This window comes from Puma concolor, chromosome C1, assembly GCF_028749965.1.
Source record: "Puma concolor isolate L17-30 chromosome C1, mPumCon1.1.hap2, whole genome shotgun sequence".
Taxonomy (NCBI): domain Eukaryota; kingdom Metazoa; phylum Chordata; class Mammalia; order Carnivora; family Felidae; genus Puma; species Puma concolor.
The window spans coordinates 197936759-197963604 of NC_141674.1; the positions used below are offsets into that span (position 1 = coordinate 197936759).

The window sequence follows — 26846 nt, forward strand, 5'->3', positions numbered from 1 at the left end:
GTATGAATCCTAAATATTTCGAAATGGCCACATTGCCATGTTCAGTGCAATTTTGTGTGACTAAAAGAAAACTAGGCATTTGGGTAATCTCCCAGTTAAAACATAGTTTACAAGACTGAAAGCAATTACTTTCTACCATGTTTTTTTTTTTTTAATCTCCCTATTATGTAAGATTTACTTTAATCAATTAAGACGGAGGCATAAGAAAAACATTCACAGAATTTAAAAATGGAAAATAAACTGAAATATTACTAAGCTAGTCCCCTGCTTTTAATTAACTGTGTACCCACCACATTTCAGAGAGGTAAACATTTACTGAAAAAAGCATTTACCTGAAAAAAAGGTAAGATTTATTACTTTCACTTCTCATCCAATCCATGTCAAAATGTTCCATGGTCATAAACACTTTTCAAGGTGTCCAAGCTAAATCTTTCTTGTAAATTCCAAACTGCTTATAAGCAGCCTATGACAAGTCCATTAATTCTGACAAGTCAACACAACTGAAGAGTCATACTGCTTTAAATTTAAGTTCGAAAGAAATATTAATTAAATACATCCAGAGTTTCTAAAAGGAATACTTAGCTCCCTACTACCAATTTTTTTAAGTCATCATGCTTAGAAGTAGGATGCACAATTTAGATGCTTAAAAGCTTAGAAATTCTGATATACCAGTTTTGTAGTCAATAAACTATTGGATTTATGCCCTGCTGATACATAAATATTTGTGCCCTGCTGATAGTATATATATATGCTAGTAGAACATAACCTCATGAGATTTTTAAAAAAGATTTTTTTCCAATATTTCAACTAGAGATGTAACTACCACCAATGAATATATATACTTGATAATATCTCCTAACCATTTAATCATCATACCAATATTATGAGGTATAAGAATTTCCATTTTAAAAATTATCAAATTATCATCCCATTTTACAGACAAGAAACATGGCAGAGCAAATACTTGAACCCAGGCTTTCACATTCAAAAACTTCTGCTCTTTACTTGTACAAAGGCTTACAGATGATTTTTCATAGGAATCATGGGCTGAATTGTGCTGAATTGTACTCTATTACTGGACATGGTCACCTACCTACTTATGACAAAGCTAATCTGAATTAGGTATTAGTCTGAGAATACAGGAAATGGCCTGAGAGCCCAGGCAAGTAATAGGATTGAAAATTCCCAAAACATGTTGGAAATATTAAATCTATAGTAAGATACACTATGATTTTGAGTTATACAACCTTAATTACCAGAATTGAAAACCACTAGGGATCTACCACTATGGTTTTAACTCTTTCTCTGTCTCTTCATATGCCTCTGCCTGTGACCTACTGCCAAAGATACCAGTGGACCTCTTAAAACAGTGATTCCTGAGGTGAAGAAATAAATGCCCTCCCTTCCGCCAAGTGACCCACCAGAAGGAGTAGAGGTATAAGTCAAACTTTCCTGGGTGACTTTGAGAGATTTTCCTACTCCCCCTAGGAGTTATGTTCCCCCATGTCCAACATTTAAAATCATTTGATATATAGCAAAATAATAAATAACAACATTTACTGGGTGATATTTGAGCTAGGCATATTCTATGGACTCCATCAATGCTCACAACCAATTTGTAAACTATATTAACATTCCTATTTTATACATGAAGAAAGTAAGGCTCAGATAATTAAGGAACTTACCCAAGGTTACATATCTAAAAAATGATAGAGCCTTTCTCTGAACCTAGAAAATCTGATTCCAAAGACAGCACACTTAGTCACCACATTATATTGCCTCTCATTAGTTGGCTGGAATAATTATAAGAAAGTCATTAAAACGATGTGAAAACACTCTTCATAATGATAGTGCAGTGACTCAACCAAAGTCTCAAGGAGGAAAATTATTTCATAAATATAGAAACAATATAAAATGGGTCTTGGCTTATAAAACTGAGCTTTGGGCCTTAAGACATGCACTTTCTCTTTCTCTCTCTCTTGCTGATATTTTCCATACTTTAAACTTTGCTCTAAAGAACTGTATTAACTAGTCTGAATTGATCCCAAGTGTCAAAGTGCCACTGTTGTATAAATCATTTACTTCTACTGCACCCTTTTTAAAAAAAAGAATTTATTTTTAATAGAATTAAATAACCTTTTAATAAGAGATAACACTTACTTGATATTTTCCAAAAACTTTTAAAAGGCAAATATCATACAAATGAAAAATTATGACTAAATGTAATGACATAGATGGACCTCATAAATATAATATTGAGCAAAAGAGGCCAGGGACAAAGAATACATATATATGATTCAATTTATATAAAGTGCAAAAACAGGCAAACTCCTGTTAGCACTCAGGAAAATGGTTCCCTTGGAGTGGAGCACAAGGGTGTTTCTGTTTCTACTACTATTCTGTTTCTTGATCTGGCTGATGGTTATATAAACGTTTCATTCAAAGAAATTCACTGAGTTTTACACCTATGTTTTGTATACTTTTATACTGTTAAATTTTATGTTAAATTTGAATTTAAAAATGTACATTAAAAGGCAATATTTCATCCCAAACTGTCATCTTGCTTATTGTAATTTAGCACTACTTTCTCACTTCCAGAAGATACAATTAACTTGTTTCATAAAGAAAGCAAACAGTACTTCTACGTAACATTGTAAATTACTATGTTCCTAAAATGAAATGTTTTAAGTCTAATTTATTGAAGTCTAATTTATAGACAGTAAAATTCATTTTTAATGTGCTTAACCATGATATTTGACAAGCACATACATTCGTGTACCCATCACCACTGTCAAGAGAGAGAACGGTTCCATCACCCTCCTCCAAAATTCCCTCATGTCCCTTGCCAGGCTTACCTGGCAACACTACCACAAGCAACACTGATCAATTTTCTGTCCCTACAGTTTTGCCTCTTCCAGAATTAATACCACATAAATTGAATCATCTGGTATGTATTCTTTTTAAGTATAGCTTCTTTCATTTAGCAAAATGCACTTGAGATCCATCTGTGTTTTGCATGTATCAATAGTTTGTTCGTTTCTATTGCTGAGTAGCACTGCAATGTATGGATATATCACAAATGAAGAACATTTGAGTAGTTTCCAGTTTTGGGTGATTTTGAGTAAAGCCACTATAAACCTTCATGCATGGGTTTTTGTATGAATCTGAGTGATATATTTTGTTTTGTTTTGTTTTGTTTTCATTCCAACTTGTACTTTTACCTGCACAAAATATTTTCTATAGTGCTTTTAGTCTATGGTAATTCAGAAGCCTACAGAATACTATAACAACCAGCTCAAAACAATATAAGATCAGAAAAGGAATCAAATTAAACAAGAAACATCTTACGAAAATAGATCAACTTTTATAAATTCCTCTCTTAAAAATGTTTAGTTTTGCAATAATCTACAAAATTAATTTTAAAAATTCTCTTAAAGTTCTAGGTTAATAATTTGAAATCCTGTTTAAATTGTACAAAAGTGAAAACCAATGACACTACTAATTTGGATGCTAAAATCATAATCAGTAAAGAAAAAAGAGGTAAGGGATGTGGTTTGAAAAGTAGTGTTATATGCCTATTTCATAACTCCCTAATTTAACATATTATCAATTTCACCCAACTGGTTAGTAGTTTGTAAACATGATAATTTGAAAAGGATTTGAGTGACAAAATGGAAACATGGTAGATGTTACCTAGCATGTTGTGGTAAAGTGGAATGGCCCGTCCAAGGATAGTAAATGCAGTCATGACTAGTGGGGCCGCTACACCTGCAGGCAATTACAGAACAGAAAACATCATTCTCCATTCACAGCGGCATGCGCACACATGCACCAGTGCTCACACACGGAGCCTTGGAGGAAGAACATGGGAAGCAAGCACACCAAGTACCTATCCATCAGGCCGATGCAGTCTTCAATACGTGAGCCTATGCACCTGCAGAAGATCCAAATTTAAAAAATACAAGGAAAGAAAAATTAGTCATTTAAAAAAAATCAGTCAGATAAACACTAATTGTGTCAAATTCATAATTACGGTTATTAGACAATTTTGGAACACTGTGAATTTAAAGCCAGTGAGAAGATTATTGCCTGATGGATACAAAGAAATAGGTTGCAAATACCACCCGCATGGAATGCAAAGAAACATGTCCACAGTAAAGGAAACTGTACCCTGTTTCTGTGGATAACTTCTAAACACATATAACTCACTTCCAATACTCAATTCATTTGCATCATGATTCATGTCTTGCTGAATGACTTGATATTTCAATGGTTATAAATGGTTTCATGTATACAGTTTCTTCTAAAAGCATTTAAGTTTAAGTAAAAGCTAAAGTCAATAAAAAATGAAACATGAGCTATTCAATATAATATAATAACCTGATGCTTAATACTCATTAAAGATGGATTATGGCAGAAAATGAGTTAACATGCTTTAATGCTATTCTTATGGATACTTTACATAATCACATTATTCCATTCCTTGGTTGTGACGGTTTTTAAAACATACTTATCTTTAAACATGAATTCATTTAAAAAGCAAATTAACTGGTTTTACCAAGACTGCAGTTTATCTTGACGCTCTATTTTAAAAGCACAGTGCCATAACAGACAAACAATAGGTTTTTAAAGTGCCATAATATTTAACTCAAACAATAATAAATAAATACTCTGCAAGGAAATGCACAAACTGAGAAGCAGGTAACTAAAGAATTCACTGGAATTATATAAGTACACAAAATCCGGATGTACGGTCCCTAGAATTTCATTTTGAGGTATTATGGAAATATTACTTCTTCCATCTTCCAATGTACAAATTGTATTTCCTTCCCTTTTCTCTCATCAAATACATATATCTATGGTGCATTATCAAGATTCCCTCCACAGCTATGATTTATAGGACTGTCTAATTCTGCTGATCACAAATGTTTTTTCCAAACTCTAATTTCTGAAACTGAAAAGGAAGCTGAAGTTAAAATCACCATATAATGAAGTAATAAGGGACTCATGTATAAGGCCAGACTGTCTACTATATCCTTAGATAACTCTCAACATTGGTAAACTAATGTAACTATGTATAATAATAATTAAGTCAATATTTCCCTGCTTCATGAATATCTGCTATAACGTTTCTACTAGGTGGAAAATTGTTTTCATTTTGAGCATTGGTTTTGAATAGCCCAGAAAAAAATTAATGTACAGAAAAATGGGGAATATACTGTGAAAAAAGTCTTTTAAAAAAGCAAATTAGAAATACAAATAAAAATATATAGCACATAGCATTGAATTGGTACTATAATCCATAACCAAAACCATTTCTTGAAATGGAAAAAGTAACTACTAAAAATGTTTTCAAACTGTCTTATATGATATTCTTTTTATTTTATTCTGAAGAACTTATTTTTTTCCTAGGTTCCTATTATATCTTCTTCCAAGTGATTTTTTATACAGTATTACCATTTGGTAAAATTAATAGTCTACTTCTTATTTCCAAGTGAGAATCTGAAAGCTATGATTAATTTGCAATCTGTGTCTTTACAATAACATTTGAAATATAAAAATATTTGAAAGTGAAATTCAACTTGAGGGTAAAGTGTGAATAATGAAAGATCTTTATTCATCCATTAAAAAACATGCTTGTAGGCCTACTAAGTGTTGTTACTCTTCTAGGAGCTGGGCAGTGGGGGGGATGATGAATTAGACACTTTTCCTATTCTTAATGAGCTCACAATTTAATGCATAATAGGAGATAGATGCATAACCAGATGTATATTGTTTAATGTGATAAATATAAAAAGAGACATGAAAGAGTGGCTTAAGGGAGCATAGAGGAGGGACACTTAGCTTTAGAAATTCATGTTCATCCTCATGGAGAAGTTAGGAAGCTGAAATGCAGGGTGCTGAGAACCTGGGTTGGAGTAGCAGTCATTTCTAAGGGGTAACAAACAGCAGGAACAAAAGCATAGATCTGAGGAAATTTAGAGTGCACATGAAAAACTGCAAATAATTCTGAATAGTCAGGGAGCAAACAAAACATGAGGTGACAGGAAGAGGGAAAAGAAGCGAGATCATTTAGACAGGAGCCAGAATTTGAAGGCTATTTGCTTAGGGGCAAACTTAATGGAGAACCACTGCAGGGTTTTGAAGTAGTGGATTTGCTAGATTTGTATTTTACATGGATCTCTGCCCTGTGAAGGCTAGTCAGCTGGGATCCAGGTAGATTCCTTTGGCACCAAGATTCTTTTAGTGTATGTAAAAGATGAAAAAGGATTACACCGGGGAAATGGCAACTAGGATAGAGGCAGGGGGCCAGATTCAAGAAATGCCTTCAAAGGTATGGTGGGTGGGGTGGGGAAGAGAAGTTGATGGCTGATTTGATGAAAGAAAAGTAGGATCAGAGGAGTTAAACATGCAGTACCATCAGTGAGGGAATGCAGGAGGAGGGACACCTTTTCTTGTGTGTGTGTTGGGGGAGGAGGGGTTGATAATTTCAGCTTTATGGATCTACAGTATGCATCCAGTGTGGTTGTCCTACATCTGGGTAGGGAATGTTCCTCGACAGCTGGAAAGAGAGGCCTGTGGTTGTAGGGTGTGAAGGCACCAGTGTGATGATCAGTTTTGAAACAGCATACAGAAGAAAGTTGAAATCATGTAAGTGGGTAAGATAGCTGAAGAAGGATCTATAAAGTGAGAAAAGAGGAGACTGAGACTGAAACTCAAAGAACTCCGATAACCAGTAAATGACCTAAGATAAGCTCATATGCCAGAAGCATGAGAAAATATTGAGTAAAATCAAGTAATTACAGCATCATTGTGGGAGCCAAATCAGGAGAGACATTCAGGAGTAACTGTCAAAATCAAATGCAAAGAGAGGTCTAATAAAATAAGAACTACTGAGAGCATTTTAGTTGTCATTGTCAAGGTCACCAGAATTTCAACCACTGTGAGTTGAGAAGCATATTGGACATAAGCAAAGCAAGGGAAAAGGAAGGTGAGCACTGAGGGGGCAGGATGTGGGGTCAGGAAAGTTTGTTGAGGGAACTCTTTAGGAATATTTGAGATGTAGACATATTTAAAAGCTAAAGATGAAAGAAACAATGAAAGACAAATAATAAAAGTGTGACTAAAGCAGCACCATCCTTTCGAAGTACAAGTCACTGTGTATTTAAAGATGTATACTCTATTTCAACCCTTTGGACTTCATATAAGCAACTAATTAGCACATGTAATTTATATTGATTCAGCAAGATCACAGAATAATGGAAGCATTAAACTTTTGAAGAGTCAAAATCTCAAATATGATATCAAAATCAAATAAGGAATAAGGTAACTCTACAAAATTAGTGTTACAAAGTAAAAAATTTAAAGGAAGATCAGAAACTATAACATGTCAATATAACATATTACAAAAGTATCTGCAATTCTGAACACTGAGTTGTGTTTAACATTTGCCACTATTTACTGATTTGTAAGCACTTTGATATACCCACCTACCTTAGTTGAGATATTTTGACAAGATCTTCAAATTTTGAAATGAAAGTGGAGTATTTTCAAATTTCAATTAAAAGAGTATAGACAATAATTTCACAAACAGCTCTTCTTTCCTTTTATAAATGAAAATTCTTTCACCATAGAAATTTAAAAAATATATAAAAAGTGTTGATAAAAAAAAGATAAACGCATACAGGGAATTTAATAATATGGAAACCATGATTCTACCATTAACAAAAACATTCAATGCAAATTTTCAAAGACGCCTATGAAAAACAAATATTCTAGTCCATGACTAAAAACCAAAACTGCATTGATATTTGTCATGGGTTAGATTTTAGTGTGGAAACCACACACAAAAAATCCCCTTACAGGAATTTAATTACATACTAAATTTAGTTTACAAGTCTTTTTTTTTTTTTAATTCTATCCTGCTATTTTCAAATATGAAGATCATTCCTAAGTTTTAAATTCTTTCTCATCATTTCAAAATATGGGGATCTTACTCATTTCTGAATTTAGCTATCACTATCTCTGATGTGCAGTTGCTGTTCAGTATAACCAAGTTGAGGAATGAATGAAATGAGAAAATCCTGCTAAAATAAAAGTTCTCTAGTCAAGGCAAGAAGAGAAAATGTTATTCCCCACCCCTCTAGGGATATTAATGAGAATCTCCTGATATGTGCTAAATGGATAACCTATTTTAAAAGTATCTAAAGAACTTATTAGAGCCAATATATTTAATGTACTTCCAGAGTAATAAAAGTGCTTTTAAGGTATTACACACATAATTTTATTTTCAGAAAATCATTGAACAGTATTCAAAGTAAGAACTTTCCTTCTACAAAATGAGATTCAAAAGACTATTTCCAGTAACTTGGTTCTTGAATTATCTAGCTGACATAATATCAGCATATAAAAGGAAAGCGGTTTTCCAAAGTGGGGTTGGCATGGTGAGCTCACACGCACAGACAGGTCAATTATTACATGTATTTAGGAATAAAAATAGTCACTCGTCACGTCATCTCCACTGGCCCTGTGATCTTTCTAGAGAAAGATCCTACTTCTACATGCAGTTTGAAAAGAAGGGACTAAGTGGACAGAGCACCTCATGGCTTCACTCAAGAATCTCAGAGCACAGTGCTACACAACAGTAATATAGAATAGGATTTAGGAATTTAGGAGTTCTGGGATTGGGATGACAAAACTCTCATGAAGTGAGTGAACCTGGACAATACGGAGGATATTGGGAAAAGGATGGCAGGAAGCTAAATGAAAACAAACACACAAATCCTTCAGGACTAAATCATTCCTTACAATCCATTTACCTTGGAAGATGCCAGGGAATACAACATCCAATTCTGTCTCCCCATCATTCTGCAACAGTTGATTTAAAGACATTTTTCTATTTACTTGGAGTTCCTAAATGGCCTGGTCAGATTTGTTCCATTTATACCTTCATCCTCCCTTTTCGCTGACATCTGGCTTTTGTTGCTGTGGTAAATGGATCTCTTCATTGTCTCTACTTCTACTTCCCCCACTATAGATGTGTTCTTTTATTACATAATCATGATTTAAAAGGGCTGAAAGGAAGACACACCAGCCACACATCCAGACTATGGCTCTGCGATCTCACTTTCATTTCCCTAATGGCTTCATTGTAATTAGATTTGCAAAAATAGCAAAAGGTCTCATTTTGAATGGCAACAGCTGTTGACATCAACATTATATTGAATAATTTACTGGTTTAATTTTAGCTGCAAAACAATAAAACCCTCCTGTGTATGATTACTTTAGCAGGCAAAGTTTTCCCTTTCTGTTGCTGACTCTTCTGCTCCAGTGGCACCAGTTGTTTCTTCATGAAATACTCTTAACCCAAGTGTGCCAAAACCTCGCAAGGGGAGAAATTGATTCCTTGTAGTTTCCTTGAAGCTAGGTGTCCGTGTGACTATTTCAGTATCCTCAGTCTATGTCCTTATGTGTAAACCAATGAGATGGCGTTAGCTCTTCTAAGCTGAATTTAAATTTGAATGGCAGAATGTTACTTTACCTTTTGAGGATCTACCACTTCACAGAGTGACTTAAGCTGATTTCTTGACCTGCAGGAAATTGTAGCAGCATCTGCAAATTGATGTCCTCTTGGCAGAAAATGATGTTGTTGCTTGCTTAACTTCTTCAATATCCCCTAGCAACTAGCTCTTAATGTGGCAGAAAACATTCTTTATAGAATCTCATACTCTCCTGCCAGATATAAAGTACCCGAGATAATTCTCAAAAACAAGTGTATGTATTTGCACGTGTGTGTGTGTGTGTGTGTGTGTGTGTGTGTGTGCATGTGTGTGGGCACTCATAATGAAGAAGAGGATTTATGGACAGAAGGAGGATAGAGTATATTAAATTGTTCTCAAGTCTGAAATTAGTCACCTTCTGGAGGAAAGAAAAAGAAAAGCCCTTATTAAAATAGATTTGCTATCTTTTAAAAAATAGGTTCTGGGATTTGTTACATGAGTGGCATTATTTCTTTCAGTTCAGTGCTTTTCTTCTTTCTGTAATATGTCTTTGTTTTACAACTGTTTCAATATCAAAGGTAATATAATTATTATTCATTTTATAATGCATCCTTTTGGAAAAAAAGATAGAAAACTGGGTACCCATCTTTGAGTTGTCCTATAGTAGTCAAAGAAGTTCTAGATTATAGGTTTACCTGTATTAAAATTACTTTCACAAAATGTATTTGTGATTTGACTAATATGCATATCACTAAGTTCTCCCCCCACCTTTTTTTCTGTTGTTATTTTGCTTATATTTTGTTGAAGGAGTAATCCAAGGCAATATCTATCAAAGAGAGCTATCCTCAACTTAAGCTGGTTGTAAGAACAAAGAAACATAATCAGAAAACTTCTGTTAAAGATTGATTAAGCACACATCTCCAAGTATGACGGCTATCTTGTCTCTTATAAAATATCTTCAATACCAAGTAAAATTTAGAAGAATTTCTAGACTCCCTACAAGTACACCTCCCACCAGCTTTATAAAGGTGTCGATAGAATACTTTTAGGTAAATATTTAACAGAATATTTCAGACAGTGTACATTTGATTACATAAATTGTTTTCTTAGAAAGTATTCCTCTTCAAATCAACATATTAATATAAAGATGAATCGAGTTTTACATGAACATGTTATATAGTTAGTAGATGGTGTCAGGGGTAAAGATAACCTGTGTGATGGAGTCCTTGGCTGGCAAGGATGCTTACCCTTGGGTGCAGTTTGGATGGCATGGATGGCACTCTCGATCCTGATCAGCATACTTGAAAATGAAACTGTTTGCCCCCTGCAAGCCATCTGGACATTTTTCCACACAGTTCGGGCCATCCTTAAAATGGGAACACTTTGTGCAGTTATCAGGTCCCTGAATTGTGAAAAACAAAACACAATGGAGAAAGAAAAATGGGTGCGGTTTCCTCTGGTATTCATGTGGATTAGTCCTTGAGCCTTCAGTGAGTAGTCAATCTTGCACTAGGGAATGGGAGAGCATTTTCAGAACTACAAGTGGGGATGTCACTATGGCAGCTTTTCAATGTAAAAACGAGATGTAAACTTTCCTTTGATTATACTATGACTATTTGAGCAATGGATTTTAAAATTTACTATGGTTGAATTATTAGGAATTAGTCATGTTAGGCAAATAAAAATTAATTTCTACGTTACACTCCATCTTAAATCAGCTTGTGATAAAGTTAAAACTCACACGTCTATAGAGATTTTAGTAAATAACAGTACAGTACTGAGAGCACAATAAAGGCACACTCTGATAAGCAAATATCCAAAGTCCCATAATAGTGAAATAGATGCATGCAAAATTTATCCAATAGTAAAGGTGATATAAATATGAGCAAAATAAATTTTAACGGCACTAATTCACTTCATATATTTATGTTGATAATATATAACCATTTTCTAATATGTAGCATGTTACTAAGCAATAATAGCATGCAAATATATTTAAATATCAAAAAGTAAAAATTTAAAACTCATATTAAACAAAATAATTTTACAAGAAAAAACTGGTTTCAATTTGGTGCTAGGGATAGTAAGCATGCAAAATGATAAGCCGTCTACCACCAAATCAAAGAAAATTGAGAATATTTTTATTAAAAATGCTATTTTCTGGGGCGCCTGAATGGTTCAATTGGTGAAGAGTCCTACTCTTGGCTTTGGCTCAGGTCATGATCTCCCAGTTTGTAGGTTCAAACCTCATGTCAGGTTCTGCACTGATGTGTGGAGCTTGCTTGGGATTCTCTCTCTCTCTCTCTCTCTCTCAAGATAAATAGATAACCATTTTCTTAAAATGCTATTTTCTTAAGAGATGCCAATATATTTACACATTTAACTATTTTGAATAGTGATATTACCTACTTAAAAAGTTGACTTTTGGCCTTCCCTTTTGAACATCATATTGTCTTAGGTTCCTCTTTTCTTTGACCTCTCTCTGGAACTTCTTCCCCTGACCCATCTCTCCCCAAAATCTGTCTGTCCACATTGTTCCAACAATTATGACAGTTCACATTAAACACAATTTAGATAAAGGAGATATAGTAAGTATAGAGGGAGATAATCAATTTTATTAGGCTTAGAATTAACATGGTGAATCTGGGGGCCAACAACAAGCAGACATTGTACAGAACTATGTATTAGGCAGGGAGTGTCCATTCACAGGAGTGTATTACATCCTTCTACAAATGTTAATCCAAAAGTGGCCAGACATAACAAGTTGGAGATATAAGACATCAGGAAATCAATAAATATAATATTGTAAAATTTAAAGATTGAGGCTGCTAATGAAGAACAGTGGTGTAAAGAAGAAAAAATAATCAGGAAGAGGTTTCTGGAAATTCTGGGACTGGTGAGGTTCAATCAAGCACTATTTCGCTATTTTGATGTGAGATTTACAACTAAAAGAAAATTATCCTATGAAACCTAATCCCTATTCAACCTGAAGAGTTTGCTATTGGCAACTTCTTATTTCCTACCAAAAAAGAATATTTCACATGTCTCCAATTTTAACACCTGCTCATGGGTACTTAGGCACGTAATGCCATCTATTATACAAAATCATTTACTGTGCAAGTATGCTCAGTGGCATGACTTATTGTACAAGACAAGAGACAGGCTGATGTCTTCCTGCAGAACAGAAGAATAAAACTAACCATGAGTAAATTAGGCATGGTGAAAATTAGAAATTAGGAATTATTTTCCTATAAAATTCTTCTAATGTAAAATAATGTCCAGGTAAAATCAGAAGACACAAAAAATTATGAAACTAAAATGAAAATCATATTTAATGTTTAACTGTCCTTCTAACAGATTTTTTGTGTATTTCTTTGTTTTTTAAGCCCCTCTCACCTATTTGATTGTGTGATGATACAAAACCTAATGTTCTAAGCTGACATAACTAAAAAAATATCCCGACAAATCTCAAAAGAAATGAAATATACTAGTTCTCCAACTCATTTCCATAAAAAAGATTTAAAGAAATACGCGTGTCTAATGCTTACTCTTCTATCATTATATTCCCAAAGCTTTTAAGAACCTAAGTTCAGTGAATGAGTTGATAAATGCAATGATAAAAAACAGAGGTGAAAGCAATATTGTTCCTTGTCTCTGATTTTAAGCTATCCTTAGATTCAATTATCTAGGCAGAAAACTAAAGAATAAGCTAAATCCTGATAGAAATATTATTTTTTTTCTCAGTAACAATTGATGATTTTCTCTGGTAACTACTGCTAAGAGACAATGCTAATATTCACCAGTATCCATTTCTCTTCCAGTCCTAGCCACATGGAAGACTGGAATTCCCCTCCCACCAGAGGTGAGGTATGTTTTCTTCTGGACCATGAAATTAAGTAGAAACGATTTATGAGACTGTCAGGGCTCAACTCTCCAGCCTTCTCTTTGCCTGCTGCCATGATGTGGTGATCCCATGCGAATGTGGAGATGCCATAATTCAAAGGATCTCAGAATGCTAGGCCATCTCAGGGAGGAGAGCTGATTGCAGTGCACTTTACATGAAAAATATTTAAACATTTTCCTACAAGCTACTCTAATATGGGGGTTATTTGTTATGGCAGCACACCTTTATGAACTTGACTTTAACAACTACTTTAGCTTTTATAATTTTCTTCCCCTATCTCTCCTCTTTGGCTTATATTTTGATCTCCTACAACTCCTCTGATGTCCCTTACTTCTCTTTCTTCTCACATGCCCTTCCTTATCTTTCCTGACAGGACCAAACAAGGGTAGTAAAAGTGAGACAGAATGGATGAAATTGCTAAATAAATAATAAAACGTAAAAAACACATGCAGACACACAAGGCTATAAAAACAGGGGCTTGCTTTATTTCAAAGCTAGCCCTTTCAAGATTATCCTGGATTTCTGCCACATTTAAATAGTGTAATACTATCCCATTTGACATGTAGCTGTTATATTCTCAGAAAACATATTATCCTTATTATATTACAGAATTTTTGCAGGGGTGGGGTGGGGAGTGAAATGAATAGAGTGTAAAATTTGGAGGCAGAACTTCAACAGTTGAGTCCCAGCTCCACATCTTATAGATTGTTGAATCTTTGGTATAACTTTTTAATTATTATAGATTAAGTTTCTTTATATTTTAAATGGAAAAAGTGATCATCATATGCTTCAAATGTAACAGTATTTGACAAATATAAATGTGTACCAATTATTATTATTAGGAAAATATGGACAGGTCAGGAAAGTGTGATTCCAACAGAAGAAATGGTAAGGCCAGGTGTTGGAATTCCAACCTTCTTCATGACTTCTCTATCTCATCACAATGTCAGTCTCACAGAGAACCTCTTGGATATCTTAAATGATATGTGCCTGTGACATGACACACAAAACACTTCTGTCTATAGTTGTGATAATCAATATATAAACCCAGAAATAGGCAAAAACCTCATATAAACTGTAAAAGCTGAAAGCAAGCAACGTCCTAGTGAAAGGAGAATGGGTCATTGTTTGAGCTCAGTCCTACCAGTTTCTCAGACACCATAACCTAAATTGTATTCTTACCTGCTTAGCATTTCAAGTTTTACTGATCGAGTGATCAAACAGGTTTTCTTGATTCCATTCTCTAATTTTCTACAAATAAGTGATTCAGGTTTACTAAATCTTTTCTACTTTTGACTTAATGCCTTTCCTAAATTCTAGACATATTAATTGACAATGTTCACACTGGGTGGTAATTTTAAGTATATGGCTCAACAATGCTGTCAATATGAAAACAAAATGTGTTCATTAAAAACTTATTTTTTTTGTTCTTTCTTAGTTATCAAATAATTTTGAAAATTGAAAAAAAAACATTAACTATTAGGGATTTTTTAATGTGTAGTTTATAAACTGTCTCAATCTTTTGAGTAACAGAAGAATGAACAAATAAGCTGTGAAAACATACAAATTGAAGTAAATTAATAAACTAGTTACTCAGCAGCAAAATTTTATACCATAGGAGACAGCAAGAGGAATAGAAAAAGCATGGGACTGGTTTTGCAGTCTCCTTGTTATTGTAATTACACATTTTTGAAGTCTCAGTCTCTCTGAAAGATACATTGTTTTTCATTATTTGACTTTTGGTACTTAAGTATGTTAGTGTTTAAAGAAGTTGTATATAGATAGCTTGACTTGCTTTAACAACCCATTTCAGAATTTTACTTCCCTATGTTTCATGTCATTCTTTACAGTATCCACATTTCTCTTTCTGTGGATTAATTGCCTTTTCCACTAATATCTTCAGTGGAGAAAGAAAATAGCTGTATATGCCCTTTGCATACTTACTTGGAGATCATTTACATATTGAATTGTCTTTTAGACTTTGGTTCTTGAGGCCAAATCACACCACTTCTTTTTCTCAGAGGTCTGATTTTCCAAGTTTAATCATCCTTATGGTAGTCCTCTGAACTGTCCAAGCTTTACACATCCTTCTTTAGATGAAGTTCCAGAACAGCTCATTGGGGCCTAATGGAAGTTTGAAGGGCTCAACGATATCTTTTTTCTAGCTTATTAAGTGCTGAATAAGCACTCTAGTAGAAAAATTAGTACTATTTAAATTCCACATAAATTCTTTTATTTATTTATTTATTTATTTATTTTTTAATTTTTTTTTTCAACGTTTATTTATTTTTGGGACAGAGAGAGACAGAGCATGAACGGGCGAGGGGCAGAGAGAGAGGGAGACACAGAATCGGAAACAGGCTCCAGGCTCTGAGCCATCATCAGCCCAGAGCCTGACGCGGGGCTCGAACTCCCAGACCGCGAGATCGTGACCTGGTTGAAGTCGGACGCTTAACCGACTGCGCCACCCAGGCGCCCCCCACATAAATTCTTATGGAACAATGTTGAGCTCTTGGCTACACCCAAATGTTGGTCCCCAAATCATCTATTGAGAAATGACTCGATACACACACACACACACACACACACACCATGGAAATTTGTCTAAAGAAGGATGAATGTGACACTTTGGAATGACAAACTCATATTGGCCTCATTATTAAGAAAAAGCCTGAATGATGGGAAACAAAGGGAGATCTAAAAAGGAACTACCATTTTCTCTATAAAGCTAACTTCAAACATTTAATGCCAGTGTGTCCATCAAGACTTTCCTAATCCCGTAGCCCCTCCTTCCATTCTCATAACTCAATATTTCTCTCTGCCATAGTATTTAACACACTGTTTTAGATTTTAGTTTATGTTTGCCTTCTCAGTCTGTCTTAATGTCCTTCACAAATCCATAATAGTTAAATAATTAAACACAAATATGAATGTCTTATAGTTTACCTCAAACACACCATGAATTTTTACATTTGCATTCCTTGTATGCCTCCTCTTTCCAGATGTTTCTTCTTCAAAGTAGAGCTTAAATATCACTTCTCTATGGGCTTCCTTGATGCCCTACTTTCCATCCCAAAGACAGATAAATTTCTCTCTATCATTTTTGTTCCTATAACAATTTACACATATTTATATTTTATCAATTATTTTGGTTCAATCTAATTACTTATAGATCCATCTTTTCAACACTGTGCAATTTCAAGGACATCTTCATATTCTCTTTTTAAATACATTATATGGGACATAAGTATTTAAGAAATTTAATTTGTAAATATTTTGTCTCTACTACCAAACTGTAAGCCTCTTGAGGGCAGAATATCAAACGTGATTCCCCTTAGTATGCTATAAACACCTGCTGAATGGATGGATAGACGATGAAGCAATGACATAATAAACATTCACACATGTAACTAAATAAGCCAACACAACCACAGGTGTCTTCAAGCTTACCGGTCCATGGCATGTGAGGATGCCGTCTTCCATCTTCTCGCACTGGGGGTCACACTCCACACAGATGGAGCCATTCTCAAACTCTCGAAATTCACTGTGAAAACATCAGCTGCATGAGGTGGTATAAGCAAACAAGCTGTCAACTTAACAAATGAAGTAACATCTGCTAAAAGTCCTATTGGCAGAGTAAATTCTAGAGTTTGTTTCTCAATGTGCCAGGAGCATCAGAATCATTTCCCTGTACATTAAGGAATAAGCTCTCCATTAGGAGAAAAGATAAACTGCAGCCAGATGGCTCTCCCTGCCCTCCACTGGGTTCAATGATAGACTCATTCAGGAAACATTTCTCTTGTGAGAGATATTCTAGCAGTCTAAAAAAAAAAAAAAAAAAAAAAAAAGGAGAGAGAGAGAGAGAAGAAAAAAAAACTATGACTCTTCCGATGACACAGCAGAATTATTTTCACTCTTTTTTTAAAGTAAAGCTGTGCCTGTTTGTCTCTATATAAAATGTTACTCTTGGCTGAGCTTTATTTTTTAAACTCTGAAAGAACTATTGTATTTTTCTTGTTGCTAAGTTACATGATATTCCCCATTCCTGTCCTTCAAATCCCAAGACTCTTCAATTTATTTTTGGTGAAACTTCAAAAAATGCTTTGATTTCTTTTCTTCTTTTAAAATAGCTGCCTTGGAGAATTAGAAAAAATAGCTTTTTATGGCAGATTTTATATTCTTAGATTATTGATCTAATATCACAACATCTTTTTTCAGTTTAAAATCTTTTTGAAGTAATTCTATAAAGTATAAAATTAAAAAAAAATTAGTTCAATGGTAACATTCTAAAACTTTTTAATTAAAACCTAGGATGACGTTATCCCTTTCCAAACCTAACATTTTGTGGCCATTTCAATATTAAATGTTATCAATATGTAAGTTTTCCAATCAATACCTATTGTAAAGTTTTCATTTCAATAATTGGTTATCATTCATGTACATCATGTTTATACACCCCATTCCAACTAATGTGTGAGTGGATGAGGCACTGGGTAACGACAATGTCAGTTACAAGTCATTAACAAAACATGACTAAATATTTATAGCTTCTGTATTATTGTTTGTCTATGTATCATGAGCTATCATTCCATACTCAAAGCATTGCAAATATGGCATTTAAGGATTAATTGCATGATAATTTTAAATTTATTTTTCCTAAAGTGTTCACTTATTTTTACAGTGAACTATCCCATTTGGCTATTATGTGTTAATAAATGATAGAAGTCTAAAAGGTGGGCTATATTTTCTGTTGGTTAAATTAAAACTACACTTAACTTCAAAGCAAAATATTGGGTTTTCAAAACACATGGCATAAATTGATGGTTTAGTTATATATCAGTGCACATATTTATCTACATGGATTTTCCATTTTTAGAATGTGATGTTGGTTTGCTATGGACTAAGCTTTTGATGCATTTTAAAATGCATGAGTTTAAAATCTCAATTGCATATAAACAGACTGGTTTTTTTTGTTTTGTTTTTGCATGTTTCATCATTAGTGATATAAAGCACTCAACAGAGGAAATCTTCATAATATAAAAGTCAAAATGACCTGGTATGAAGTGGTACCTCAATTGTGAAGAGAATCATTAGTATTAGTTCTATAATGAAATTATAAAATTATAAATAATTAACATGAAATTATAACAAAACCTGCAATCGTCAGCAAATTCCTGTTTTTAAGAATAGAGTTTTGGGTTACTAAAGGGTTATGTTACTGAATGAAGGTCATAATTTTTGTGGTACTAAAACATAGGTCATTCTTTTCTTTCACTTCTTCAAAACCCTTCCCTACACACAGAGTTAAGGAGTAAGGTGAATATGTCATAAAAAGTCATGGAGACAACCCAGCTGCCTTTTCTTCTGCAGATTAGACGTCTATTTGTATGGCTTTGGGCTCTCTTCCTTTACGCTCTCAGAACGGATCATTCGTACAATTTTTACTATTTCTTCACTCTTCATTGTCACTGCCTCCATCATTGCTTTTTCTTCCCCGTTTCCTATTGATTATATACTATGACTGCCAGAGATTCCCTTTCTCTTGAATCTGACCTAGAAAATCACTGTCTACTGAGCGTGAGTTTTGCAGACTATGCTTTTTGTCACTTGTTTTTGCTACTCTACATTTCTCACAGCCATGCTGTGTGTGCTGCCTTAGCCAATCCTGTGAGCCAGCACCAATGCTCTGCAGTCAAGTCCTTCCTAAACTTCACTGGTGTTCCTTCTAGGACTTAAATCCCTTAACATCTCTAGACTTAATTTTGTAAATATCTTCTGTAAAAGGGAAAAATCGTGTTTCAATGAGAGGTTGTGAATGTTAAATATAAAAAATGCCTACAAAGAGCTTAGATTGGCACCCTTTCTGATGTTCCCATGTTGTTCTTAACGTTTCAAAAACATTTAACCATGTTGCCAGATAAGAACAATTTTAAGACTGCATTGTAATGAGCTTTCTCTTTCATTTTAAATGCCTGTGCACTCTAATTCTGAGTTGCTGAAATACAGTGGCTTCTATGACCTGGATTTGAATGCTAACAGCCAGGAATTAACTGGTTTTCTAGTCCCCTTCAAAAAGTCCTCTTTTTTAGGACTTCTTCTCATATGATAGTCAAAACTATTTTTATATAAAAATAGTTTCCCTGATTTTGGTAAATGTCACATTTGTATTTGTTTTCAGTAATTTTAAGATAACTATTCTACCTAGCCATCTAATTAGCTTGGATACATTGACACGAAAAGGAAATGATTCGCACAATTAGGTTATTTATCCAAGATTTAAAACTAGGAAGTGATGAAGTTAGGACTTGAATTAATTCTTCGTCAAAGGCTGTTTTAACTAACTGCCAAGCAATGTCAGGAGAAATTAGCCAGTGCCACAAGATTGGAAGTGGGAAAACCTATCATTGCATAGACTAGAATAACATCAGACTTTTACAAGGTACTTTCACTTATTATCTTTCAAGCTAATTCTTGTATATGATTTCCTAGAGCCCTATTACTATTGCAAAATACATGAAAAACTTTATAGCTTTTAATACGTTTGATTTAATGACTTGTAAAATGCTAAACTTTCAAAAACAGTCTGGTAATCAGTGTTGTTTTTTTAGAAAACAGGTTATTTTTCCTTAGCTGTCATTATTTTGCAGACATGAGACAGAGGATAGTATATGCATTTGCATATGTATCATTTTCATATATCTGACAGTTGAAAATGGAAATGTTAAAGAAAAACAATAGCATCTGGAAAGATACAGGACGGAAATCAGATGGTCTGAATTCTAGTGTTGGCTTGTTTCTACAGTGTTCTGACACTGGCCAACACTTAATTCTACCAGTTTTCACTATTTATAAGATGTTGCTGTCAGAAGACATGATTGCTACAGCCCCATTTCCTCTTCAGTACTAATATATATATATATACATATATATACACATATATATACATGTATACCTATATATACACAAATAAACTTGTAATTCACTAAATGGAATTAAAATCTATTAGTTACACTTTAATGGCATCGATTGCTAAACAACAAACAAGCATATTTTAATCAAGTATTTTATGTTCAGATAATATCATTCTATTGTAATAATGAGAATAAGCATGAATACAATTTAATGAGAAAAGAAACACAGAATTTGCTATCCATTATCAAATTTATAAGTTGATTGTAACTTACAAAATTATAAGCTGAAATTTTCCTGAAAAACAATTAAATTCTTATTTTAAATTGTTTCATACTTAAATTTCTCATTTTATTTTTTTTCCTAAATTTCATGAAGGGAATTGGTTTCTTTCAAAGAAGAGACGTATCAATATTATTATGATCCAAAGATTTCTATCTTTCTGATATAAAATGAAAAAGTGCAATGTTTCCTCGGATCATGAAAACAGTTATTTAAATGGGACAATTCTATAACTGCATTGAAGAAATCATAATTCATGGTTTTATTTCAGCAAAAGCAAAGGCACTGTACATTAACCATTTACAGGTCACTTAAATACCATAATATTGTACAAGACATGTAGAATTTTAAAACAAAAATTCGAACCTGTAAAAAAAAAAAAAAAAAAGATGGGGCGCCTGGGTGGCGCAGTCGGTTAAGCGTCCGACTTCAGCCAGGTCACGATCTCGCGGTCCCCGAGTTCGAGCCCCGCGTCGGGCTCTGGGCTGATGGCTCAGAGCCTGGAGCCTGTTTCCGATTCTGTGTCTCCCTCTCTGTTTGCCCCTCCCCCGTTCATGTTCTGTCTCTCTCTGTCCCAAAAATAAATAAAAAACGTTGAAAAAAAAATTAAAAAAAAAAAAAAGATAAAATGGGACAATTCATGAAACAAAAGAAGAAATGAAATAAAGAACTTCAAAACTACACTTTTACAGAACTGTTGAAAATCCTTTTGGTGAGCATTATGAGAAAATTTGAATCAGGAACAGTACTAAAAAATGTATTATCACACTAATGAAGGACAACTGTGATGCATGAAATGATATGTTATGATAAACTGATTTTATGACTATGTGAAATGCCATGCAACAAGATATATGCCAGGTTTTATTGTTGGCAATGTGATTATTATAGCACCAGCAGGAATTTAAAATACTTGATTTAAAATACTGCTTAGGTTATCTTTAGAAAGTGGGAGAACACTTCCAAAAACTTCTTCAAATAGGAACTACAAAGGCAATTTTTCTATAGGGTTAAGCAGTTGTCAGAGACGCAGAAACATGTATTGTTTCTAATACACAAATAGACACAGAACTTGGATGGAAAAAAATCAAAAGGTATATAGTATTCCAGATGAAAATTAATAGGAAAGCATGTGAAAAAAAAGATTATTGGAACATCTGAAAGATTACTTGTAATAATCTCCTTCATAAGGAAAATAAGAATATATTTTTCAATTTTGCTTAAGTACAAACTGCTATAATTTACTAAGAATGATCTATTTTGGTACACTTTTTTAAAGTGTGTATAATAGTTGATACATATTTGGACTTATTTCAGATAAAAGTCTTTCCCTTAAAACAATTCTATTGTTGGCACCTTTATGCAACAAGAACTCCCCTGAAAAATCTTGGCCAGCACACACATTCTGCAGTTTTACCATTTTCTTATCATTTTAAAATCTGAAACACTCAGTAGTCAAACTTATGAGGTAAAGGCAACATTGTAAGATGCCTTACCCATCATAGAGGTTACAAGACTCTATGCAGCTCCTTCCTCTGCTGAAGCGACGGCAGGACAAGCATTGGTCTGGGCCAGGTCCCCAGCAGCCATCACTTGAACACAGATGGTTGCACACCATTCCTGCAGCAGCTAAAAAGCACACCAAATTCAAGGAAGAAACAAAACAGAAGGCTGTGTCAAAACTTACCATTTTAATATGACTCTTCCTAAGTAATGCTGTTTCTGAAGAAGTGGGATTGAAAGAGATCTGTGGCAGATAACTCTGTCTGCCCACCCAGTCAGTCACCATGACCCACCCTACTGTCACCTTCTTCCATATTGCAGAGACCCCATCAGTGTGTATGCATATAACCACTACATTTATCATGAGAATGACCAAATATCAATTGTCTACATCAAAATTCTAGGGAGGAAGCATGAAAGAAATTAATCTTCCAATTAAGGTAAGGAACAGACCACCTTTCTCAATCCAAACCTTTGCTCCACTATGACACCAAAAATTTCTTCAATTCCATATGAGAGCTTCATGAAGATATAGAACAAATCATCTTTGTTTTAAAACAAAACAAAACAAAATTTAAAAAGAGAAAGAAAAAGAAGAATATCTGGAAGATGAGAGGGGAGAAAGAAATGGAAATAAAATACAAGTTTTTTATAGGCCTCTGCTTGCCTTGCTATTTAGCCAAAGTGGCACATGTGAGGAAAACATTTTGCAAATATATGAAACAAATCATAGTAGTCATTCATGAGGAGGTATAAGAGAATAAAGTAATAACAAACTAAAATTTAGTTTTATCTCTGTATATTGGGGAGAAAGGTGCCAAAGAGAATTTGGATTTTTAAAATTGCTACTTAAGTTTACCCTCTGTGCTGACAGCTCAGAGCCCAGAGTCTGCTTTAGATTCTGTGTCTCTATCTCTCTCTGCCCCTCCCCAGTTGGTGCTCGCTCGCTCTCTCTCTCTCTCTCTCTCTCTCTCTCTCAAAAATAAATAAACATAAAAAATAAACTAATTAATTAATTAATTTCTACTTAAGTTTGCCATCTCTGTTTCCCTTTATATTCAGTAACATTTATTCAGTATATTATTACTTATATAGAATAACATAATTTTAGTTAATGGATACTAGGTGTTGAATAAGAAGGGCCTATAGAGACTTCAAATGTTATTCTGAGTGTCTGAAAAGTTGATTTGTGGCATCTGAAACACAACTCTGTGTTTTCATAAAATATTAAGAACTTCCAAGAAGATTTAAAAAAATCAAAAACATCCTTATCTTCCCATTAGTTACCAAGTTTAATTATTATGGGATGCAAATTGTCATGACAAGAGCATTTGTGAGGTGGGTTGGGATAGAATTGAATATGTGAGTATAATATAAACAGGAAACATATCTGTGAAAGTTACCTTCTCTAACATATGCTTGAGAAAGTGAATTGCCAGCATCCATGATGCTAACTAGTTTTAAAACTCTGAAACAAAATAGCCCAATTTGAAATTCATCCATGTTGCTGTGTGTATCAATTTTCCTTTATTTTCCTTACTGCATATATTCAATTGTATGTATATACAGCATTTGTTAAATAAACCATTCACCTATTGCTACACATTTAGACTGTTTCCAATTTTGTGCTACTAAAATTAAGCTACTATAAACATCATGTACAAATCTTTGTATAGGCATATATTTTCACTTCCCTTCAGTAAACACCTAGGAGTAAAATGGCTGGATAATACGGTAGGTGTAAGATTAACTTGTTAAGAAATGATCAAATTGTGTCTCAAAGTAGTACTATCTTACATTCCCAAGGCAGTAAACTGAACTCAAAAATTAAAGTTTCCCCACATTTTTGCCAATATTTGGTATGGTCAGTCTGTTTAATTTTAGCCTTCCTAATAGGTCTGTAGTGATATCTCATTATGTTTTTTTTAATTTTTTTTAAAGTTTTTTAATGTTTTTTTAAATTTATTTTGAGACAGAGAGATAGTGAAGAGGGGAGTGTCAGAGAGAAGGAAAAAGAGAATCCCAAGCGCGCTTCACACTGTCAGAGAGCAGAACGCAAGTGAGGCTTGAACTCACCAACCATGAGGTTACGACCTGAGCTGAAATCAAGAGTTCGACACTTAACCAACTGAGCCATCCAGGCGCCCCTCATTAAAGTTTTGATTTGCTTTTCCAAAATGATTAAAGACACTGAGCATCTTTTAATGTGCTTATTTGCTGTCCATATATCTTGTTTGGATAAGAGCTACTGAATCTTCTCATTTTGTATTGGATTGATTGTTTTCATACTACCTAGTATTAAGAGTTCTTTACATATTCACTGTCTTTTGAAAATTAGAAGTTTTTAATTAGCAAACAAATTTATCAATTTGTTCTTTTATAAGTTGTGCTTTGGGTATCATGTCTAAAAAATCTTTGTCTAATTGAAGGTAGCAAAGTTTTTCTATGATGTTTTCTTTTAGAAGTTTTATGGTATTGATTTTACATTCAGGTGTATGATCCATTTTGAGTTAGTTTGCATGGTGTTGTATGAGTCGAGGCTCTCCAGAGAAACAAAACAAATAGGATATATATGATTTGTCGTACACAGTTCTGGAGGCTGAAAAGTCCCTTCCATTTGCCCCCTGCAAGCAGAAGGGCCAGGAAAGCCTATACATAATTCCAGTTTCAAACCAAAGGCCTGCAAACTAGGAGCACAGATGGTTTAAGTGCCATCTAAGGGCAGGAGAACACCAATATCCTAGCTCAGAAGTCATACTTAGAGAGTGAATGTTCCCATCTGTCTTTATGTTCCATCCAGACCTCTAATGGACTGGATGATGCCTATCTATTTTGCAGTAGATCCATTCAGTCTACAAATTCAAATGCTAATTTCATCCAAAAACACCCTCACAGACACACCCAGAAATAATGTTTAGCCCCACGATCCAGTCAATTTGACACATAAAATTCACCATCACAAGTACTAAAGTTCTATTCATTTTTTTGCATATAGATATCCAATATTTCCTGCACCGTTTGTTAAAAACACTATGTGCTGTCATCCAGGCTTTGTTGTTCCATTTAGAGAGCACAGATGAGTAGATTTAGCATAATTCTTATGGATCCTTGGATTTTCAGAATGGTCAATGAGCACTGGCTTCAACTTTAAGTCACCAGCTGTGCTAGCCCCTAACAAGAGAGTCAGACTGTCCTTTGATATTTTGAAGCTAGGCATTGATTTCTCCTCTCTAGCTATGAAATCCTAGATAGCATCTTTTTCCAATATAAGGCTGCTTCATCTATACAGAAATTCTCCTGTTTGGGTTTTTATTTTTAGATAACTATAAATTCATGTGCAGTTGTCAGTAGTGATACAGGGAGATCCATGTTCCCTTTACTCAATTTTCCCTAATAGTGAAATCTTACAGAACTGTAGTTCAATAACACAAAGAGCATATTGACATTGATACAGTATAGATACAGAAGATTTCCATCACACAATGATCCCTAATGTTGCACTGTAAAGCTGCTATAAACATTTGCTTATCGGTTTTTATGTAAATATAAATTTTCATTTGTCTGGAATAAATGCTCAGTGGTATAATTGCTGGGTCATATGAACTAAAATTGGGCATTTTAGTTAACATTTGTTGTTGTTTTTGAGAAACTGCTGAACTGTTTTCTAGGTGGTTGAACCATTTTACATTCTCACCAGGAGTGTAGGAATGATCTCATTTCTGCTATATTCTCTATCATTTGGTTTTGTCACTAAAATAGCTCTAGCCATTCTGATAGGTGTATATGGATATCTCATTGTGGCTTTAATTTTAATTTCCATAAAATGGATAATAATATTGACATCTTTTGTGCACTTATTTACTATCCATATATCCTCTTCAGTAAAATGTATCTTTGTCTTTGTCCATTTTAATTACATACTTTCATTGTTGAATGTTGACAGTTCATTATATATTCTATCAGCTAACCTATATCTATATATCATCTAACTTTTCTCTTTCTTTCTCTCTGCATCTGAGTTAAAAATAATTTCTCCCAATCTGCAGCTTGCACTTTGGTCCTCTCAATAAGATCTCTTTCAGAGCAATTGTTTTAACTTTAAAATCTAATTTATCAATTTTTCCTTTTATAGATTGTGCTTTTTGTGACAACTCTAAATTCTCTGTCTAGCCATAGGTCCCAAATATTTTCTCTTAATAATTTTTCAAATGCTTTTTCTATATTCATTAATAGGGTCATGTGATTTTTCTTCTGTAGCCTATTAATATATATTATACTGTTTGATTTTCTATATTGAATAAGCCTTGAATCCCTGGAATAAGCCCTGTATAGTTATGCTGTATAATTAATTTATGTATTGTTGAATTGTTGAATACTATTTGCTCTACTTTGCTAAGGATTTTTGCTTCTATATTCCTGAGAAACACATTGGTTTGTAGTTTTCTTTCCTTCTGTCCTTCTGCCTTTCTTTTTCTTTCTTTATTTCTTTTGTTTGTTTGTTTGTTGGTTGGTACTCTTTGTTCACATATGTATCCTAATCTTAAAAATCATCAGTGCAAAGTAGAAATAATTACTCATTTTACAGATGGGCAGAGACTCAGGCTAAACTGCCTCAGGCTACAAGTGTCAGACTAGGGGTTTCAATGCAGTCCTGCCTTGTTCTCTTTACCCAAGTGGGGATGAAAGTCCCAGCTCCATACCCCACCTTCTGTGACACCAGATGCCAGGGAGGTTGGGGCACCTTGTTT

General features: G+C 34.0%; 1 protein-coding gene across 6 annotated transcripts in view; it reads right to left on the reverse strand.

The window, feature by feature from the left end:
• Positions 1–26846, reverse strand: part of ERBB4 (erb-b2 receptor tyrosine kinase 4) — a 1154402-nt gene that overhangs the window by 254434 nt on the left and 873122 nt on the right. For 2 of the 6 annotated variants that reach the window (XM_086719537.1, XM_086719535.1), the window contains exons 13-17: positions 22092–22224; positions 16855–16948; positions 10748–10902; positions 3890–3934; positions 3694–3768 (exon numbers count right to left, since the gene is read on the reverse strand). In XM_086719537.1, coding sequence (XP_086575663.1) covers positions 3694–3768; positions 3890–3934; positions 10748–10902; positions 16855–16948; positions 22092–22224 — 502 coding nt within the window. The remainder of the gene's footprint in view (positions 1–3693; positions 3769–3889; positions 3935–10747; positions 10903–16854; positions 16949–22091; positions 22225–26846) is intronic. The other 4 variants (XM_086719539.1, XM_086719536.1, XM_086719540.1 and 1 more) reach the window with 2 other exon arrangements.